Source organism: Pyrgilauda ruficollis, unplaced genomic scaffold, assembly GCF_017590135.1.
Source record: "Pyrgilauda ruficollis isolate IOZ18807 unplaced genomic scaffold, ASM1759013v1 scaffold2, whole genome shotgun sequence".
Classification (NCBI taxonomy): domain Eukaryota; kingdom Metazoa; phylum Chordata; class Aves; order Passeriformes; family Passeridae; genus Pyrgilauda; species Pyrgilauda ruficollis.
In genome coordinates this window covers 26,573,619-26,594,608 of record NW_024519206.1, presented here as the reverse complement: position 1 = coordinate 26,594,608, position 20,990 = coordinate 26,573,619, and the positions used below count along the sequence as shown (strand labels likewise).

The window sequence follows — 20,990 nt, the reverse complement described above, 5'->3', positions numbered from 1 at the left end:
AATGGACAAACTGTCCATGTCACAAATATTATGTGACAGGTATACTCTGTGCTTTAACACCTCATACTTAGTCATCAGACATGGCTTAAGAAAGCCAAAAATTCAGTATGGTCTCTATTACCAGGTAACTAAAGGCACACATGTGACAAAATTTGCTCTTATACATTATAGTTGACTAATCCCCATTAATCATCTTTATGGAAACTGTGGGCACACATCCAATTTTGATTAAGCAAAATGGGTTCGGTCTTCTTGGTGGTTTTTTTTTTTTTTCTTTTTGAGAGACAAAAAACGTATTGCACTACAAAATAATACAGTAAAGCCTACTAATCTCTTTTAACCTTTCTTTTTTTTTTCTTAAGTGCACAAAACTGGGAGGAGTGACTGATGCCCCAGAATGCTATGTGGCCATTTACAAGGATCTCAACAGACCTGAGATTCAGGCAGGGCAAAAAAAACCTTTTGAAATTTAACAAAGACAAATGCAGGCTTCAAAATCTGGGCAGGAATAACCCATGCATCAGTACAGGCTGGGGGCTGGCCAGCTGGAAAGTAGCTCTGCAGAGAAGGAGCTGGGGGTCCCAGGGGACAAGAAGTTCTCCATGAACCAGCAGTGCCCTTGTACACTCTTCTAGTTTTGATTAAGCAAAATATTTGGTGGGTTTTTTTGCTGCTCTTCCATGAAACAATATTTTTCAGTATGAAACTGAAAATAAAGTTTACTACAACCATGCAGTCAAAACTTCTGCAAGAAGAAGCTAAAATGCCACAGCCCTTTTCTCTATTACATTAGGCAACTAAGTGACAATCTTTTGCCATCATGCGCTGTGGACACAAACTGACAAAAATGACAAAAAAATTATAAAAGTAACACTTGCTTTGTAGAACAACATCTATGTATAGAATTTATATTCTACCAGTAGGGATAATAGTGTTAAGAAGTTACAAAATTGAAATGCTGAATTTCATATGCAATACAAAAATATGAGCATGAATGTATTTTCCTATTATATATATATTTTTAAATTATATAAGAAAAGCATGTCACATGGAATTTCAACTAGCCTGCATGCTACTGTACTAATACAAACAATACTGAAACGTTTATATACATTTTTAGAAAACAGCAGGGTGGTGGGAAGGGTAGAGAACACAACGGTCTTAATCCCAAAATCTTCAGGAGATTTCTTGCTTTGTAAAATGCACCGTTGCACTTTTTCTTTTCTCAGGATGCCAGACTCCTAATCTCCCATTACAGCACAAGGTGGCAACACAGCACCATCTGTTCTTTCAGGACAAAACCACTGAGCTTCCACTTTACTTAACAAAGGAGCAGGTAGGAACAGCAGGCACGGTGGGTATATTTTCACAACTTTATGACAATCACTTCAGAGACAGCACGTAACCTGTCAGCAAGCCTGAAAACCTCACCCCAGAACTTCTCAGCAGCTTCACTAACACTGTGCTCAGAACAACTCAGTCAGCTCAGAGAATTCCCCTCATCCCCAACTTCCTACTGTCCAGTCTACCTTCCCATCAGCTGGCATCACCTTGAGCATGCAAGTATGCTTCACTGTAGAAACAAAAGCTTCTCATATTCTTTTTAATCGTTCCCAAGGCCAGACTACTGCCTCATAGCAGTATTACAGAAATGCACAACTCGCTCAAGAGAAATCAAACCTCTGACATCCACAGTATGTATTCCACGCAATGGTGAGAACAAAGCAAAAATAGTGCTGCCTGCCTATAGACTTAATTGAGGTAAGAAGGACCAGTACACTTCATATACTTTCTATAGACAGCCAAATTAGGCCATACAAATACAGCATCTGGTGGCCTTGGACTAAAGGCAGTCAAGTCAACTACACACTACTTACTCAAATACAGATGACATGTCAGAATATTAGAATATTGCCTGAGGATTTCTAGCTATGCCAGCCATACAATCAGAAGATTGTAATATAAGAGCAAATTCATCTTCAAAGGGGAAAAATAAAAAATAAAAATCTTTCTCCTTCTGTCCTGTCTGTGGATGACTCCCAGTACTTAATGCTCTTGATTTCACATGTACCTTGTGAAATTAATCAGTATGTTTAAATTCATAATGATTTAAGACATTAATAGTTCCCTGTATGCACATGTATATGGTAGCACAGAGTTGTCTTATGGACATCATGAAAGCCAGTTAGCCCATGTGACATTTTGTACATGGGAAATAGATAGAGCTTAAGAAAAATTACTGCTTACACATTTGAGTTTCAGACATTCCTTGCTGCTAGCTAGAAGAATCTCTATGAAAAATATTACAGAAAAATATGGAAGTTATGACAGGTAAGTGGTTAAACAGGAGTTTGACTTACATGCACTCAGGAAACTGGCAGTGCTTTGTAAATATGTAAATAGTGTTGGAAAATGGACAGTCCTTTGTATATATGTAAATAGTGTCACAAAATTCAAGGGCAGAAAGGCTATACTTGAAGTTCTCACACATACATGAAAACTTGAGCAAGACAAAAAGGGGCTGAGGGACAATCTCAATGCACAAAAAGCTATAACATTTATGCAGCTGAGTGTTGAATTATCAGAATGAGGGAAATGTACAAGGAGATGAGTACACAATCGCAAATACAGCCCTCTCCCTTCCCTCCTAAAAAGGGGGGGACTTTATGTCTTTTACAGCTACAACATGGGAAAAAAACCACCACATTTTGGGCATTAATTTCTCACTCACAACTGAAGAAATGCCAGCAGCTGTAGAATTAAACAGTCCCTTACCAAAAAACCTTGCCAGCAAATCTTGCTCCAGGAGGGGGCATGAAAGAAGTGACTGGCTTCATCTGTGAGACCAAACACACCACATTGCCCATCCTTGGCAGCAAAGGTTTTCTTGCTGAACACCTAGTCCTAGATGAGGTGATTCTGTTAGCAGATGGGAGGGAGTCGTAGCAGCTGTCTTCACACCAGCTGTCAAACAGATTTTGTTTTTGTAGCGCAAGTCACCACCCTTCTGCCTCACAGCTATGCTGCGAGGAGCCTGATCAATGTGGGCAGACACAGTCGCGAAAGAGGGAAGGGAAAAAGCAGAAAGGATGATGGTAGCCTGGTACAGAAGTTTGTAACTAGAGGACAGTTCCATAAGAGAAACTGAAGAGCAGTGAACAAACAGCTACACCAGGTTTCCAACTTTCTCTTGTGCCAATAATTTTACAATTTACTAGACATCAAAGTATATTTCTGTCTTTTCTTCTGTGGGGACAGAAACTGTTTTCCTTCTTTCCCTAGTCACTTATTTTCATGAAACTTAGGGAAATATTTTTTCCCAGATTGCTGCTTCTTTGTCATCTCTTATGACAATTAGCCAATATGTTTAAAAGTCATTAGAAACAGGGTTAGATTCTCACACAAAGCAGGTTCATAATAGACATACACATTTCCTTAGTAAAATAGACCAAGGATCCTTATTCTTCCATTTCCCATTTTCTCGAAGGGGAAAAACAGTAGATAAAGATTACAAGATCACCTGACCAAAAGAAGACCCAAAGTAGGACAAACAAGTCAACAGCCTAAAAGTACATACTTATATTTTGACCTTTGTGTACGAAGTCTAGGTAGACTAATTCAGATTTAAACATCCTCATTGTAAAAAGAGGTATCCCACAAACAGGGACAACTCTGCATGATGTTGGATCTTGAAGCACTTTCCTTCATCTCCTGATGCTCCTGCTCCACCAACAGCCAATGAACCCATGACATTTGTTTCAATGCTGTTTGTTACTGTTCAGCACTGGCTGATGGTAAAATTAGTGGCAGCTCTCCTTCCTACTTTGCTGCCCCAGCCACTCTAAAGAGACAGAGGCAGCACACTAAAAAGACAGAAACCCCAGAATCTTGCTCAAATGGCCTGTCTTTATAGGAATACTTACTAGACAGCAGGTAACCTAGTCAATACTATCAAGACCTTATAAACTCATTTGCATGGTTGAATAAACTTGCTTTTCAAAAGTATACTTTGTGTACATGGTATCTAATACTGGTGTGCACAGAAAATTAACAGCAATTTGAAACTAGAACAGGTATTTTATTTCCTGCAGTGTTTAGATAACACTGTTCTTGCATGACAAAATACCTACAGTCTGGGAGCTGCTCTGTCCTTGAAAAATGTATTCTGACTTTCAGAATGGGCAACATGATTATTTCAGAGCTACACAATGCTGCCACTGCCCAGCATTCTCTGTTTTGCAGTTCTGTGAACTAAATATGAAAACAACCGGAACAGGCCTTTATCCTGCCCTTCTTTGCTTATCTACATCACCGTGATGATTATGTATTATAGAGGGAAATGAAGCATCAGATCTCAGGTGTTTCACTGAGCACTAGCTTATTTTCAGCAAATAGGAAAGAGCAGGACATGGTTCATAATGGAAAATCAGTTTCTGGAAAAAGCCATGCAGTTCTATGTGAAGTTTTGTTCAAACTCTGTGCAAATGAAACACAAAGGCAGGGCCTACAAGCCCACTTCTTCCTGCAAACCAGCCACTTGCATTCACTGCATTCAGAGTTGCATTCATTCTTTTATTTCCACAGAGATCACACACCAAAGATTTTCATTAAACTAAGCAGGATTCATAACAGGACCTAATGAAGAAGCTATTGCTTAGTTTAAAAGTTTGGGAGCAAACTGTTTCAGCCCAGCCTTGCGCAGCCTCTGCATTTCTCCAGAAATTCACACTGATCTCTGTGCAAAATTATATCTCTTAAAAACACCGAATGGCCCACAGGACCAAATAATCTATAACTTTCTTTGTTTGGCTAACCTTGAACTTCCAAAAAGCTGATAAAATCCAATTTGTTAGAGACTGGCAAATACTTGCTATTTATCTGTTTATTAGGAAATTTGGAACCCTAATACAAAAGTGTAACACACACTTAGAAAGGGAGAGTTGTTTACTGTTACAGTCCACAATGTGAAGTTCTACAATTGGGAAGTGTCAGTACTACAAACATTTCTATGCATATTCACACACGTCAATAGCTCTGTTGACTTCAGTGCTGGATGCAAAGAATGCAGCCTCAGAAATGTGATGGAAACAAGAATTTTTCTCTTTGGCATGAAGTTACTATTTGAGCTGACTTTAATGCTGTATTCACCAAAACACTTCATTGTCAGATTATTTAAATCAACTGCATAGTACTTCTGCTTCTAAGCAAAGAAATTGTCACAAGATAGAAATCACTATATTAGAGGACTTGCACACTGGTCTGCAAGATATACAAATGCAGTGGACAAAAAGTCCAACAAATAAATAAGATAATTTAGCCATTTTAATAACCCTTAGTCTGCAAGGAAGATGCTTTATGATTCACCCTTGGACACCTAAAAGTCAGATGCTAAGTAACAAGTTTGATATCTGAAAAATACAAATGCTCACTACCCCCGAACATCTGATAATTTTTACTTGAGTTTCTTTCTGAAATCACTGCTATCTGCAATGCACAGCAGATCTATGTAAAGCAAACTGCAACTGTAATTTCACTCCAAAATTTTACCCATTTTTTCAAACAGTCCTGCCACAGCACATTATTTCTGTATGGGATTAGCTTAAAACAATTCAATGAACCACAACTGGAAGGAAAATAAATTCAATTCCTGCACAAATGCAAATGTTTGACGATACTTACCAAGAGATTCTCTGGTTTGAGGTCCCTGTGGACAATGTTCTTGCTGTGAATATAAACCAGTGCTTCACACAGGTCAGTGATCATGATAGCAGCATCATGCTCTGTGAACTTCACACTTTCTATGATTGCATCAAATAAGTCCCCTCCTGGGACATACTCTAAGATTAAGTAGATCTCAGCTTCTGTCTCATACACCTCAATTAAGCTTACTATATTGGGATGAGAGAGACTCCGAATAATGAGGATTTCACTTTCCATCATGTCCTCCTTCCCCTTCAGCTTGGATTTATCAACAATTTTCATTGCATAGATCTGATTGGAATCACAATGGCGACATTCCTTCACCACTGCAAAGTTCCCATCCCCAATAGTTCTGCCAATCTCATAGTGTTTTTCTACATCAGTTCTGCTTTTAATGGCATGCCTCCGGCTTGTGTTTTCCAATCCCTGAGTTTTGTTGTCTTCTTTACTCACTCTGCGCTCCCCTGTTTTTTCTCGTCGAGTCATGTCACTCTCTCTACATGTGCCATTCCCCTCTCTTCTAGCAGCTTCCTCTTTAGCCCTTTGTCCCTCTCTGCCCTCTCTATGTGTTTTAGACATTTTCTCAGCATCCCTCAGAGTGTCTTTCTTTAGCCAGCCACTTTGGTTCATTACACAGCTACTTCCATTATCTTCCTTCACTTCATGAGATAGCTGGAGCCCTTCTACAGCACTCTTCCTGATTTTTACTACTTCCTTCCCATGGTTTTCATGCTTCTCCATATCCCTTTCTTTCTCAATGTTCCTTTTTTGCTTCTCCAGCCCTTCATTAACAATCCTATGTAGTGGCTTCCACATCCTCCTACCGCCACTATCTTTCCAGCCAACTTCCTCACCCTCCAGACAGGTTTCAGGAGACTTTCGGCAGCTCCTGGCTTTTGTATTTCTTTCTACATGATACCTCTGGCACATGCCTGCGTTCAAGTCTCTATTCTCAAACGAGGCTTCAGCCTGCCTTTCCCTCCGTAACTTTTCTCTGGCCTGCCTTTCCTGTTCACATTTCTCACACCTCAGCACCTCCTCAGAACTCTCTTCTAGGCCTTCCTCAGAACTCCTCTCATGGTTAAGGTACCTTTCACTTTCTCGTGTTTTTCTAGAAGGCTTCACTCCATGCTCACCACCCCAGCTCTCTCTAGTCCACTTTTTTTTGGTTCTCATTTTTTCCTCTTGCTTTGTCTTGGCTTGACTTTTTCCTTCATGCCCAGCTAACAGCTGGGAAGACAAGCCATCACTGCAGTTCTTGGTAATTTCTGTCTCATCAAAGCCACTGTCTACTTTCGAGGCCTTGTCATACAGCCTGCCCTTCAGTTTTTGGGACTGCTCCTCATTTGTCTGAATGGCAGCACTGGCAGCATAAGGATTTTCAGGATAAAGTTCCTGTAACACCACCTCCAGGTCCTTCAAAGTGAGGGGCTCCTTTCCCATAGCTATAAATGCATCACCTTCCCTGAAGAACTCAGAAACACTTCGGATTTCTCTGCCTCTCAGATTGTACAGCTTTCTCACACGGTCATTCTTCCAACGAGGAAATCCCAGAGCTTCTGAAATGTCAGCCATCAGCTGCTCAAAGGTCTGGACTGATCTCCTGTTGAGAAGCAAGGTTATCCTCCTGAGCGTGCGTCCCCCGGGTTTCACCACTGTTATTATCCTCGGCTTCACAGGACTGTGCTCTGAATGTATCGTGTGAAAACCATTGTGGGGACTGAAAAATGAGGACCTGTGGCTGCTTTCACTCAAACATGGTTTTTCATAGTTTCCACGACCAACAGGAGGACAAGTCCCATGCAGTTTCCTCTCTTTTACTTTTGAGCCTGTGTTGCGTGGCGAATGGTCCAACAAGCCTTGACGTCCTAAGGCAAACAAAAAGCAGGAATATTTATCATTCTGCATCATCAGACCTCTTGCAGCAATAGTTTTCTATGTGTCAGTGCATGTGACCTCAGAGAGTAAGGGTAGGTGACTTCAAGGTTTATAAAGAACTTTTAAATACCACTAAGGAGTATCTCCACATAGTTGCAACTCCATCATTGTCAAGTTTGTGAGAAAATCTAAATTCATTTTGTGACTGGGGAATGTCATTAAAAAAAATAATACTATTGAATAGAAACAGATATTTCTTCTAAATCCTCACATCTTTCAGAAATCCTCAAAGAACAGCAGGATTGCAACCAGATTGTTTAGTATTAACTTATTAATACATCTCTCATAAACTCACTCAATTCCTTTCTGAACCCAGTTGAAATTTTGGCCTCTGTAAACTCTGTGGCAACAAGTTGCACAATTACACTGCATGAAGTAAGATAAACTAATTACTTGTGTTTTAAAATTACTACCAGATGGCACTCTGTATGCAATCTTACATTTTTATAAATAATTATCTCCTCTTCATTTTCCCTGGACTTTCTATAACAAGTTAAATAAATTCTTTTTTAAAAAAACATTACTTTTGCTATAATTTTTACTGTAATTTTACAGGTCATCTAATAGCAATGCAATTTAATATTTTGCCTTAAAGAAAGGTCATTTTATTTTTGTTTGATAAGTGGAGTCATGGTCTTCAATACTTTGGGTTGACATTTTTATTCTAAAAATTATGTGAAGTCGCACAAAGTTCTGAGTATTCTCTGGGGACATTGACATTTCATCTTAGAACATCATCAAAGAAAATGGCATCATTTGTTACACGTAATTGTGAAACAGAAGAACTGAAAATATAACATATGGTTATGGATAAATCAAGCTATAACATAATTCCCTGTCTATCAACAATAATCTCAGAACAAAAATGTCCCCCAAAAGTATTCTGAGCTGTTGTACTTGCTAGGATTAAAACCTGCTTACAATGCATTTATTTTCAGCCTCAAGAAATGTACATTCAGAATGAGATTGTAGAGTGTTTCCACCTCCATTTAATAGCCTTGCTCCTCAGTTGGGAGCAAACATTCAGTATATATGAACTAACAGGATCAGGACATAAGGAAACAGCCAGAATGGTTAATGAATCATTACAAGGAAATTTCTGTACACTAATGGCTTATCCCCCAGAAAATCAAGTCCATTTTCATAATTACTGTTATTCCACAGTCACAGTGCAATGGCCAAATCCTCAAAGGAAAATCTGACCATATCAGCATTTCTCTTGGTGTTAGGCTCATGCCTACTACATTTTGGGTTTCAAGTGTGAGAAGCCATTTTCGGTATTTCATGGTACATATTTTTATTTGTCCTTTCCATCAAGGCATAATAGAGTGAAGAAGAAATACACCTCCTTTCCTTGAACAACAAACAAAAGGGAAAACTGCAGAAGTGCTGCAGCAGAGCATTCATTTGCTCTGCCTCAAATAATACCCAATAGGCCAGGGCCTGAATGTGGAAAGTACAGGAGGAGACGCCGCTACAGAATCCACTCTGCTGTTGCCTCTGCTTGATGCAGGATGATGCACGCTTCTTGGTTGGAATACTCTTACCAGCTAAGCACTGTGTGCCCCCCAGCATGTCCCTTAACTCTTGGCTTCATTTTCTTCTCCTGCCAAATGAGATAGATGCTTCTTCTCCAAACAAATATTACAAAGAAGCCCAGCTGCCAGCATGCTGATTGAAGACGTAAGCATTATATAAGAGCTACGTGTGACTAATGCTTGGTGGTTGTACAAGTTATTTCTGTCTTCATTCTGCTTTTTAAGGATGATCTCTTGTTATCAAAGATGACTACATACGTGCTAGTGATTTCTCAACATTCACGTATTTACATTCCACCCAAAATAAAGCTTGCTGTGAATGGAGGGGAAAAAAAATCAGCTGTAATAACAGTTCTCTGAAATCTAAATCAACTCCACAACATGTTAGTTACCAGGAACTGAGCAAGCTCTGAATGTAATCAACATTTCCAGGTTCTTGCGTACCCATTGTCATCAAAGCTTTATCTTGCTTATGGGAACTGTGAGTGACATTTTTACTGCTTATAATCTTGGTACAACATAAAAACAGTGGTGCACTAATAATGACTTTTCCCACAGATTATGTTCCTCCTGGTTATGCTGCTATTATCATATCTTTCTATAAACCATTGATTTTAAGTGCTTGGTTGTACTGCTGATTGTTTCAATTACCCAGGCATCAATTATGTTTCCTTTCTTCACTAAATTGGCTAAGCCTTAAGGAGAAGAGAAGCTTATTTTTTAATTCTGTAACTAATGGAATAAGAGCAGTTTTATGTCATTATTAAGAACAATACAGGAATGCTTTGTTCTTTCTAAACTAACCTGATTCCTAGCCAAAAACACTGTGACAAAAACCACAAGTTGATATATAACAATGTTCGTTATAAGAGTAGAATTACATATTCTTCTATGATGAGAAAGGAAATAACTGTTTAAATCACTGCATGAAAGAATCTTCTAATATTTTCCAAGAAAAAGGGAAGTGTCAAATTTTGTCAAAGTGGTGGTCACAATGACTATATATTACATGCAATTAAAAATTCACTTCAGCTGCCTGTTACAACTATTTCAGTCATAATTTCTGTTATTTTCCAGTTATGCTATATTTAACTGATACACAAGAAGCAAGCCTCAATCTGTCAAGAAAGTGCATATGCTTAAAGCAGTAACCAGCATTTCTAGAAAGCCTTCAAAGGTCACACACATACCCAAATCCTATAGCTACAATTTATATTGCTTCAAAATCTTGTTTCCATATTTATATACAAGTGGGAGAAGGAGGAAGAGGGAGGTGGTGTCAGAAACACACTTCAATGAGTTCAAGCACTGGCAAATTATACCTCTGAATAAAATGTGTTTTTTCTTTTGCTGTCCTCCTGAGAGCCAATGATTGTTAAATATAAATATTCTTTAGAAACGTTAAGATGGATCGATGAGGGTGTCTGGTTTTATCTGTATACACATCTATCTATATTTTCTAGTGTATTATGGATTATCAATGGTGCAGCCTGGCCCAGGAGGATGCTGAGGTTGCTGCTGTGGACGGGCAGGGGTGAGGCAGCACAGCTGGTCAAGGGCACCCTGCACACTACCTAAACTGTGCACATGGGCACAGGGAAACAAAAACTAGCACCCATGGAACAATACAGAGCTCCATACGATGAAGACATGATGGTCTTGTAGGGCAAACACTGACATCAACTTGCTAGAGAAGCATGGAGGATGGAACAAACTGGGATTTGGGGGCTCAAACATGTAGCAGAAATAAGAAATTTAGCACCTATGACCAAAGCACAGATGCTCCCTACAGAGAAAATGTGCCCCCCTGAACAGCTTCTGTGACTCATTTTTAAAATTTACAAATCTTTTGTGATAATCGCAGTCCATCCCACTGTGGGGGTGGGGAGGGTGGGAAAACATGGGGAGAAATCAGAAAAATTCCACTAGAAGACATTTCCTTGGAGTGTTTTGGATCATATTCTGGACATGGAGTAAAACTAAATTAATTCTGAAGACTTAAGCTCTGAATAAGTTGTGTATACAGAACATCAGCATCTATATCTTAAGGAATTGCCTGGCTACACCAGCTAAAACAGCAGAGTAACAGGGTTTGCCAGAGGTCACCCACTGCAACTAAAAATGTATTGCTGCCATTTGTCTTTCAAAAATTATCCTTTCCCTTGGCCAGTCTATAAGCTTTTGTTCATTAATTAAAATATTGCCACTCAGCTTGCATTCTTCTTGGCTCTCCTGCTGGAGATCACAGTTTCAGTAATTAACGGAATGGTTCACCATTCTGCTATGAAGTCACAGGTTGAAGGGGAATTAAATTTTTACAAGAGTTTTACAACACAAAACAGAAGGCAGCAGTGAAATAAGATCTAGGCATGGCATTGCTGTGAATAAGATAGTGTTATCTGAGCCCTCCAATTTTTTTAGAAGGCTTCCACTTACAAAAGCAATTAAGAAAATACCCCAAAACATTAGCAGCAACTAAACTTGCATATGACAGAAACCGTGTATCTGGGAGTTGTTTTGATAAACTGGTCCCAATGTAGGATAAACAAAACACTGTTTAAGTGGGCAAAGAAAGGACAGCAGTACAAATGCCTGTTTTTTCCTTAAGAAAATTCCTGCTGAGGGCATGTAAAACAAAGACCATGGGGGAAAAAAAAAAGAATGTTCTTACTTGGAACAGAAAACATTTGATTCATTTCACAGTACTAACAAGTATCTTCAACTACTTGACTATGACGAATGCCTCTGGCACTGAACTCAGAGCAGCCATGTATGTAGCTCACACAGGTTAGCAGTGTGCACCAGCAGTCAGGTCCAGGATGCAATCCAAGTCCTCTAGAAATGTGCCATCTTGATCTCCTCTCCTTACTGTAAATTATTTAAAGCTGCAACTTCCAGGGCTAGTGCACACTGTTAGTGCTCAAGACTGAAGCAGTAACATGGCAAGTCTAAGTTCACTAGATCAGATGCACAGAAACAAAACATGATCACAGGCATTCTTTTACAGCAAGTAAATTTTACATTATCTACAGCCCCACTGTTGGAAACACTACTGGTGAACTTTTCTCTGGGTATGAGCAGTCATACCCTCTCTTTCCTCCCCTGCCATGTTTTACATCATTTTAGGGCAGAGATTTTGTTTGAGTCAGGACTGGTGGTTATTTCAGCAACAACACTGCAGGCAGACGCACTGCATCAGTTTTGACCAGATAAAATCCTGAGTAGAAAAAGAAAGTCAAATTTCACAAGGGCTGGATCAAGACAGTGTCAAATGTCTTGTTACTGTTGCTGTTAGTTGGACAGCTGCTGTTAGCTCCAGCCTGAGAAAGCTCTAAATGCTCACTCAGCTCAGAGGTATGGAATTGAAAATGGAAAAGAAAACCTAGTGAAGAACTGGACTGTGAGAATAAGAGCAAAGAGGAATTGTGAAGGCTGCAGAGAAGGAAGCCAGTAGTGCTATAGTCAGGTACTGTCTGACACACAGCAGTTCCTACAAACTTTTACACCTGCTGATAGCAATTCCCCTGGTCTTTACTGACACAGTTGAAGCAGATGGAGACTCTAGTAGGGAAGCAGTAAAACATGAGAATAAGAGTGGATCAAGAAGTCAGGTAGAATGCCAAACTTAGACAAAGACATGGGATTGGAAGTCAGCAATAGAACTATCCTCACATGGTCTGCTCCTTTGCAGTTCTCAATAAAGAACAGCTACCTGCTTTTGTTGTCACTTGCCATATTAGCTTACATTGATTTTTTTTTTTTTTTAAATAACAGGAAAAACTACATACATAGAAGGAGAGGAATACATTAGGAGAACATTAGCAAGGTCCTCAGTGAAACAGGAGAAAATTAGAGTTATCACTCACATCCTGCACTACATCAAAAGCAGCATGGCTGGCAAGTGAAGGGAGGTAGTTCTCCCCTACTTTTCCATTCTCATGAGACCTGGAGTGCTGCACCCAGCTCTGGGGCCCTTGACACATGAAGGATGTGGACCTGCTGGAGCAACTCCACTGGAGGACATGACAGTGATCAAAGGGCTGGAGTAGCCCTCCTATGAAGACAGAGTTGGGGATGTTCAGCCTGGAGAAGACAGCAGCTCTGGGAATACCTTAGAATGGCCTTTTAGTACCTACAGGGACCTAGGAGAGCACAGTGGATAGATTTTTACAAGGGCATGAAGTGATAGGATGAGGGGAAATGGCCTTAAACTGAAAGAGGAGAGACTTAGATTAGATATGAGGAAGAAATTTTTACTGTGAGGGTGGTGATACAAGTTGTCAGAGAAGCTTTGGATGCCCCATCACTGGCAGTGTTCACGATGGGGCTCTGAGTAAGCTGGGGGCAATATAAGGTTCCCCTGCCTGTAGCAGAGGGCTGGATTATCTTTGGGGTGACTTCCAACCCAAATAATTTTTTTTGCGAATTCACTTCCTCCTTGCATACAAGACAGTTTAGATATATACACAATTTTTCTTGTGTCCACCCCAGGGTACACTGGACCCTCTTTTTCAGGTAAACTCGATTAAGGACTGTGTTGTAGAGAAATATACGTAACTAGAACAGCTGAAAAGTGTGTGAAAAAATGGAGGAAGATCACTTTCTCTGCTTAAGGCACTGCAGCCCTGAAGAACTGGATTTTATCTCAACCAACTCCACTGAGTTTCAAAGCAATCGACTTAATCTATACTTTCTAGAGAGGATCAGAGTCTGGTAGCCAAAACAACATTCTGAGACCCGACCCACAAACCTGGTCAGTGCTCACAGCTGAAAGGACATATACTGGAAGAGGTACCTCAGACCACAAGATTATATAACACAACACATAGATAATGTTAAATCATCCCAACATTCAGGACCTGGGCATCTCAAGTTGCTTTCTTGCCCAGATTAAATACTTTTGACTTTATTTTTTGCACCTTGGCTACTACTGAATGCAGTACAAGCCCTCCCTTTGGAGGTGTTACAGATAGGCTACTTCATATTTGTTACTATAGAAATAACCATGAAGCCCAGAAGCTAACAAGCCTGTATTAACAGCAGGGTGCAAAAAACACACAGCAGGAGGCATGAAGAGCCAGGGTAAACAGTAGAGTAGAGGCTCATTAGGAAAGCTTTGTCCATCACAAATGGAGACTGATGGAGACAGAGTCCCTCGGGATAAAAAAAACTGCATCTGATAATGCAACAATGCATATATCTTAACGCACAGGAAACATAGGTTGGGGGAACAGCAGTTCTAATCAATAGTCATAAAAGCTTGACTTTGTAACCTGAATAATATTAGATTTTAACTACCTGGCCTCATAGAAATAGATTTTTTAATACATTGAAGAAATACATAAAATAAGCCTTACATGTTCAGAATACATTTGATGGTAAGGCAGTTATAAACTATACTATGCAATAAAATATTATTGTAAAGCATATGGTATTATAACTATGGTTTACAAAACCAAATAAAAGAAGCACGGTCTTTTTAGATGACCAAAGTGTATTTTATTCAATTAGATTAACTTAATTTCAAAAAAAAAAAAAAAAACCAAAATAAAACAAAACACATCATGACATTTGCATTAATTCTTATCTGCATTAGCTACTGGAGCAGAAGGAAAACAAATATATCATTTATCAGCTGGATTCTTTCAAAAACAGTTTTCATACTGTAACAATGGAAAAAAAAAAACTGGGGGGAGGGGGATCAGTTATCAGTTTCATTTCTATAATATCCTTTCTGCTACCCTAATGGGCATTTCCAGTCATACTCATGCCAGCACTTCCATGTCTGATATGCACCAGTGCAGGGGAGATCAATCACTGACCCAGTCTAACCCAATTTGTAGAAAATGAAAATCACTCAGCAGTTCAGACAGTGTTCTAAGTTCACTGAAGAAAAACTAATTTGGGCTCTCACATACAAAAAGAAAAAAAAAATCAGAATAATATCTCTATCTCATAAATATACAGTCTTAGCCCTAAAAGATCATATAAAATTAGTATGATGGGATTCCAAGTTCTTTATCTTTCACAATTTCACATCAAGCATGCTTAAATTCGCATGCAATATTATTTTTCCTTTAACTGTCAGCCCTGCAAACTCAGCTATGTGTCAAGTTGGGCTCCTTCTGTCCCACACGTCACCAACAGAACTAAAGTTTCTCCCGGCCAAATGTGTCTGGTCCCATTAGATGAGTTTGCAAAGTGTCAGCTGCAAGGAAAGAAAATGTTCTTAGTGCCTACACCTGGACTGCAGGACCATAGGAGACATGTACCTCTGGACCCACTCTCTGGCCTCATGAGGGCAAGCAAGAAGACTTCAAAACTTTGCATTGTACACCTTATCTTCTGCACATCTGCTTTTTATTTTAAGAACAAACATACATTGTGTTATGCAAACTGCAAATCAGAGATCCCCAAATTTTTCAGTCCCATAAGTGTCCATTCTCATTCTTCCCCAGTCTCTCACACTAGAAAGAAAGAAGTGAGTCTACACTCTTCCCCCAGGCATTTATCTCACTCCCTTTTCAGGACACGGACCTCAGAGTTAATGGGAGACCCTAGAGGACAAAGAGCACCAGAGCAGCTAAAATCAGACAGATGTTGCAGCAAAGAATTTCCTAAGATGAGAAGGACTGTCTAGAATGACAGTCTGATGGAAAAACTTTGCAGCTGGCTGGACTTCAGCAGAAGGAAGGAGCCTGAGGAATGCCCGTATTGGAAAACCCTCCCTTGTGGCTAAGGGATCTCTGGACTTTTCCATTCTGAGGATGGATGGTTCCTCTGTGACACCCTCAGCCCCAGTGTGAGTGTCATTCCACAGCAAAGCGCTTGTAGGAGGCTCAGCATGCCACAACATGTGACCATATTTACTGTATGAGAATCACGATGGATAAGTGACATTTAGCTACCACCTTTCCTTATTTCTCCTCAAAGATAAACTTAAGAGTTTTCTTTGCCTTATTCCCCCACCCCCTTCTCCTTCACTAAATGTTCAGAGCCCCTTTGCAGCCTGTGCTGGTGTTCTCCTGTCCAGCTCTTCCAAGAAGGGAGCAGCAGGGACAAGACTGCTGCAGGGCAGCCTGGGTCGCTCTCTGTGTTACACTCCCCCTTCCAACAGTGCTTGGGCAAAAATTACCTTCTCAGGTGCTTATCTTCTTCCTCTGCAGGCCCACATCCACCCCACTGTACCACTGCAGGTTTTCTAAATCAAGCCATTTGTAATTAAAAAATAAAATATTTACAGCAAACACAGATGGTTACTGCCATGTGTTAGTGTTAAACTGAGCTGAATCACACCCAGAGCAGCAGATGAAGGTAAAGATTTCATGGAGACTGGTAATGACTCACAAGTGCCATCATTTTTACTTTTTTTTGGAGCAGAACCCCACTTTCATTATCTTCTTTCTGACATTTTAAGGGTAGCAAATTAAAAAGCGAGCATAAAGAAAAGTCTTGTAGAGAAGTATATAGATGCATAATCTGTAAAGAACTATGTGAAATCTAAGACTGCACGTGAAATGAATCAGTGCCTTTGGAGGTGTGAGGCTTGGTTCAAGCTGCATAAAAAAAAAAAAAAAAAAAAAAGAATATTATGAAACTGCTCACTTATTTAATTTCTTTCAAAGATGACAGGCTGTGTATTTTATTGGGAACAGCCATGGCTGCTTTCTGCAGTTTTCCTGCTTTAGGGGCTGCCCCAGTAACCAGGAAAGTCAGCTCTGCAGTCCAGGACTTTCCATCAAGAATCTTTCAGGAGAGGGACAGAACTGACAGAGGGAAACAAAAACATCTTACACAACTGTGGCTTTTGCCAGAATCCATCTGGCAAAGCCCTCCATGTGCTTCTCCAGGCTCACTGTACAGGGAGCTCTTGACTGTTGATGCTCTTGACTCCTGAAGTACCATATATTTCAAGTTAATTATTCGTGTTTCATTACAAAGTAAGCTTTCAGCTGCTTTTTAGTCCTGTTAGCCAACAATGCCTCAGTCAAAGGAGCAGGATTCTGTTTCTTCTTGTGGGAGACATTATTTGCATTGCTTCCTAAATCTCAACTTGATGACTAATCGTTTGCAACTGAGCAAACCCAGAGAAAATAAAAGAGCCTGCAGAGGTGTCACTGAGAGTTTAATTAAGCTTCCAGTTCCTTTACTACCAATAACCTCGTTGCATAACTAAAGGAAAGACCCGCCAGAGTCTGATTCTCCATCTGGTTTGCAAAAGGGGAAATCACACAGAAGTTTTCTTTGTAAATACAGCACATTTAAGAGATCTTAACTCACGTACAAAAGCAGAATTCCCAACCCCATTATTACAGAAACACTTTTTCAGAAGAGATTCATATACTGAAGTCAACATTCCAAAACAAATTGTTTTGCAGGACTTATAAAGGAAGATGGGTTTCTCAGGAAAAACTGTAAGCCAGCGCTAATTAGACTGAAAAGCATGATGACAAGCAGATCATGATTTTCACATCACCAGACATTTCCCAGCATTTCCATTAACTACATTATTTGGAGTGATGAGAAAACTAAAACCTGGAGAATACGTGCAGGCTAGCACTATTGATGGAGTGGGAGATGGTGTTTTCAGAATGTCTGCTGAGAGCTTCCTCCACGAATATGTGGCATAATTGTTTTGCATTCTTACAATAATTAGACTGTGTAAACAATGCTAGCAACAGAGAGAAGATGGTAAACATGCCTGACTTTCATTTGCAGTGAAAGCCAACTACTACTAGGTAAGATGGACAATGTGCAAGCATTACCACAGCTCCAAATTTACATTAGAATCAATCAAGGCAGTAGCTCCCACTCTTTCCTCATTGTTTCCAGAATCTAGTGAACACTCCAAAAGGACAGAGCCCATATCCTGAAATTGAGAAAAACATGGAAAACAGTATACTATTATGAAAAGAAATGTCACATTCACCTCTTCAACTACCACATTTTCAGCTCTGATTCAAATTGCACTGAAGCTAATTAAAAGTTTCACATTAGCTTCAGTGAGATCTGAGGCAGCTAAAATCACCATACTGTTCTGATTCTAATTATATTTACAAGAAAGATTCTAATTTTATTTACAAGAAAATCCATGTAACACTAATTTCAAATGTTGTTAAATGTCAAGGAGTCATTAACTTAAAGGAAATGGGAAAATCAGTGACAGAAACCAACTCAATTTGCCCTAGAGCTGTTGGAAGAGAAGCAAGGACCATGAACTTCCCTTATTTTTACAAAACTATAGATGTTTCTGCAGAACAAACCAAGCTAGGTAATCCTGGAAATGGGGAAATGAATCCCACACAACTTCCCTTAGTCACCACGCGCTGTAAGTCCAGCTGGTGCCAAAATCGTGACGCTTTGCGGAACATGACCAGAAAAAGCAGCAGTGAAAACAGATACAAAGCTTGTAGTGACACTACCAGATAAAGATACATTCAAAAGTCAGGCTAGCATGCCCAAGGTAATTATCTTGAGTATTAAAAAAAAAAAAAAAACAATCTAGACAAGGTAATTTAAGCACCGCTCAATTTCAGAGGTTTGAACAGCTGCCACTAACTTGAATTAAACCAAGTTATCTTTGCTGACAGTTTAAATCCAATTAGCCAATTCAGGTTAATAAACCACAGATGGAGATTTATCAGAAGCTAACTCTCCGTTGATGTGTCTGATCATCCTACAAAAATTTTCATGGAAAAGGTCATGCTATTTCAAAAGATCCACACCTCTTACACTACAAGAAAGGGACTAACTCAGCAGGATCAGTTTTATCTGGAAAGCTGAAGGGTGGCTTACTGAGATATAAAATTCAGTTACCTCTTGAGAAGAGCATAAGTTGCTATAATAACTGCACTTCTACTACATAAAGCAGCTGTAATATGTTTTGTAAGCTTCATTTCACTTGCTGACTGTTTTGGGAGTCTGCTGAGTTCTCAACATTTCAAAGTGTCAAAACCACATTCAGATCATAGAAAAAAAACCACAGGAAGCACCAAGAGAAAAAAGGGGCTAGAAGAAAAGGAAACAAGGAGGTGGGAAGACAAAATTGCATGCAAACTTGCATATATGCACATCTTCATGTCTCCATAAAGTTAATATCAAATAACAAATTATCAGGTTCAAGGATAAACTCTCAGTTTATACTCTCACACAGGACGGGTTTCAATGTAAATGCTCAGAGGAAGGAGGTAGAAACTTTTTACACTATTGCAAGGGAATTTTTGTTGGTTTTGGGTTTGTTCTTTTTTGAAAAAGTATATTTTTAGTACTCAGTGCAGCAAAAGTTTCAGTTTATGGGGTTGTTCTCAAATACTGTGTCTCACAACCTGAAAACTGCTCCATTAGCTCAAACCAGTGGCCCATCCAGTCCTGCTGAAATTACATACTGAATGTACCCTGAGGAAGGCAGAAAATAATGCTGCACAGGGAAAAGTTATGGAGTTGTTCTCCTATAAATATCTGCTCAGTTATTAAACAGAAGCAAACACAACTCATATAACTACAGAAGCCAGGGGATGGATGTAAGGGCACAGCCAGCATTCCTCCCGAGAGAGGTCTGGCTACCACACATCACAGCACCTCCGTCTGACTCAAGAGCCCTCCCCACTCTGACCCCCTGCCTGCAACCCGTGTACCTCCAGCCGTAGTGATTTCCCAGCTGCGGGAAGATTCATCAGCCTCAAGTGTGTTTTAAAGCACAGTTGTGCAATGGTTTAAAACCCTTACACTGCATTCTATTTACTTTCTTTTGCAGAGCATCAGCGTGCTCTGAGCAGCCCACAAGCATTTGCTCCCAGTGAAGCACCCTCATGCTGACTATTAAGAGCGCAAGTTACTTCAAATCTTCAATTTTTATGGCCGCACAGATGACACCGCGCCTGCCTTTCCGAGCGGCAAACGCTGACTTCCCACTCAGCCGGCGAAGCTTGCCCCGGTACTGCCGCGCTGCCGCTCAGCCTCGGCAAGGGGCACGGGCGGCTCTCCCTGCTGCGGCAGCCCCTTGCTCTGCTTCCAAAACAACCCACTCCCCAGCGAATCCACTTCGCTAGTCTCCTCTACAACACAAAACTGGGGGGAGGGGGNNCTCTTTAATCCAAAATGCAGGCAATTAAAGGAGCACGGTGAAATAACCACCCCAACTCCAGACCTTCGGGGACTTCTCTCCCCTCCTAGAACCCTCGCCTCAATCCCACGGCCGAGAGGCATCGTACCTTCCTTCCTCCGTCGGTCTCCAGCCCCACTTTCCAGCCCAAACGGCCCCGAAAGCTTCCCCCGCTCCCCGCAAGGACCTGGGCAGGAACTTTCGCCGCCGCCGCCCCACGTCCGCCTCAGCCGGGGCGCCGCCAGCTGCCCCCTCCTCCCGAAACGAGTCCACAGACGGCGACCTGTCGGAGCAGGGTCCTGCTGGGGCTGCCGGCGGCGAAGGGGCTGAGGGAAGGGGAAGGGGCTGAGGGAAGGGGCACTCACCCTGGCAGTGGCAGCAGGCGCCCGCCGCGGGGTGGAGCGGGGGCGGCGCGGCGGCCGGCATGGTGCGGGGGCTCGGCTGGGCTCCGGCCAGGGGCTGCCCGCACAGCACTGCACGCTCCCTCCGCGCCGCCTCCCGCCTGCGAGGGCAGTCAGGGAGCGGGAGGGAGGGAGGAAAGGAGGGAACCCGGCGGGGAGGCGGCGCCGCGCACCGGCCACACCGGCGATCACACCCCCGCAGCCCTTCCCGGGCTGCCCGCCCTCCCCGGGCTGCCCTGCCGGCGGCACCGCCCCGCCGCCTCAGCGCCCGCCCGCCCCCGCACCGCTGCTCGCCCGCCTCCCGCCTTTCCC

At 41.2% G+C, this 20,990-nt stretch overlaps 1 protein-coding gene across 1 annotated transcript in view; it reads right to left on the bottom strand.

The window, feature by feature from the left end:
- Window positions 1-20,770, bottom strand: part of DCLK3 (doublecortin like kinase 3) — a 30,197-nt gene extending 9,427 nt beyond the window's left edge. The window contains exons 1-2 of the mRNA XM_041466763.1: window positions 20,643-20,770; window positions 5,680-7,568 (exon numbers count right to left, since the gene is read on the bottom strand). Of these exons, the coding sequence (XP_041322697.1) occupies window positions 5,680-7,568; window positions 20,643-20,703 (1,950 nt within the window). The 5' untranslated portion in view covers window positions 20,704-20,770. The remainder of the gene's footprint in view (window positions 1-5,679; window positions 7,569-20,642) is intronic.
- Window positions 20,771-20,990: the final 220 nt, after the last annotated feature.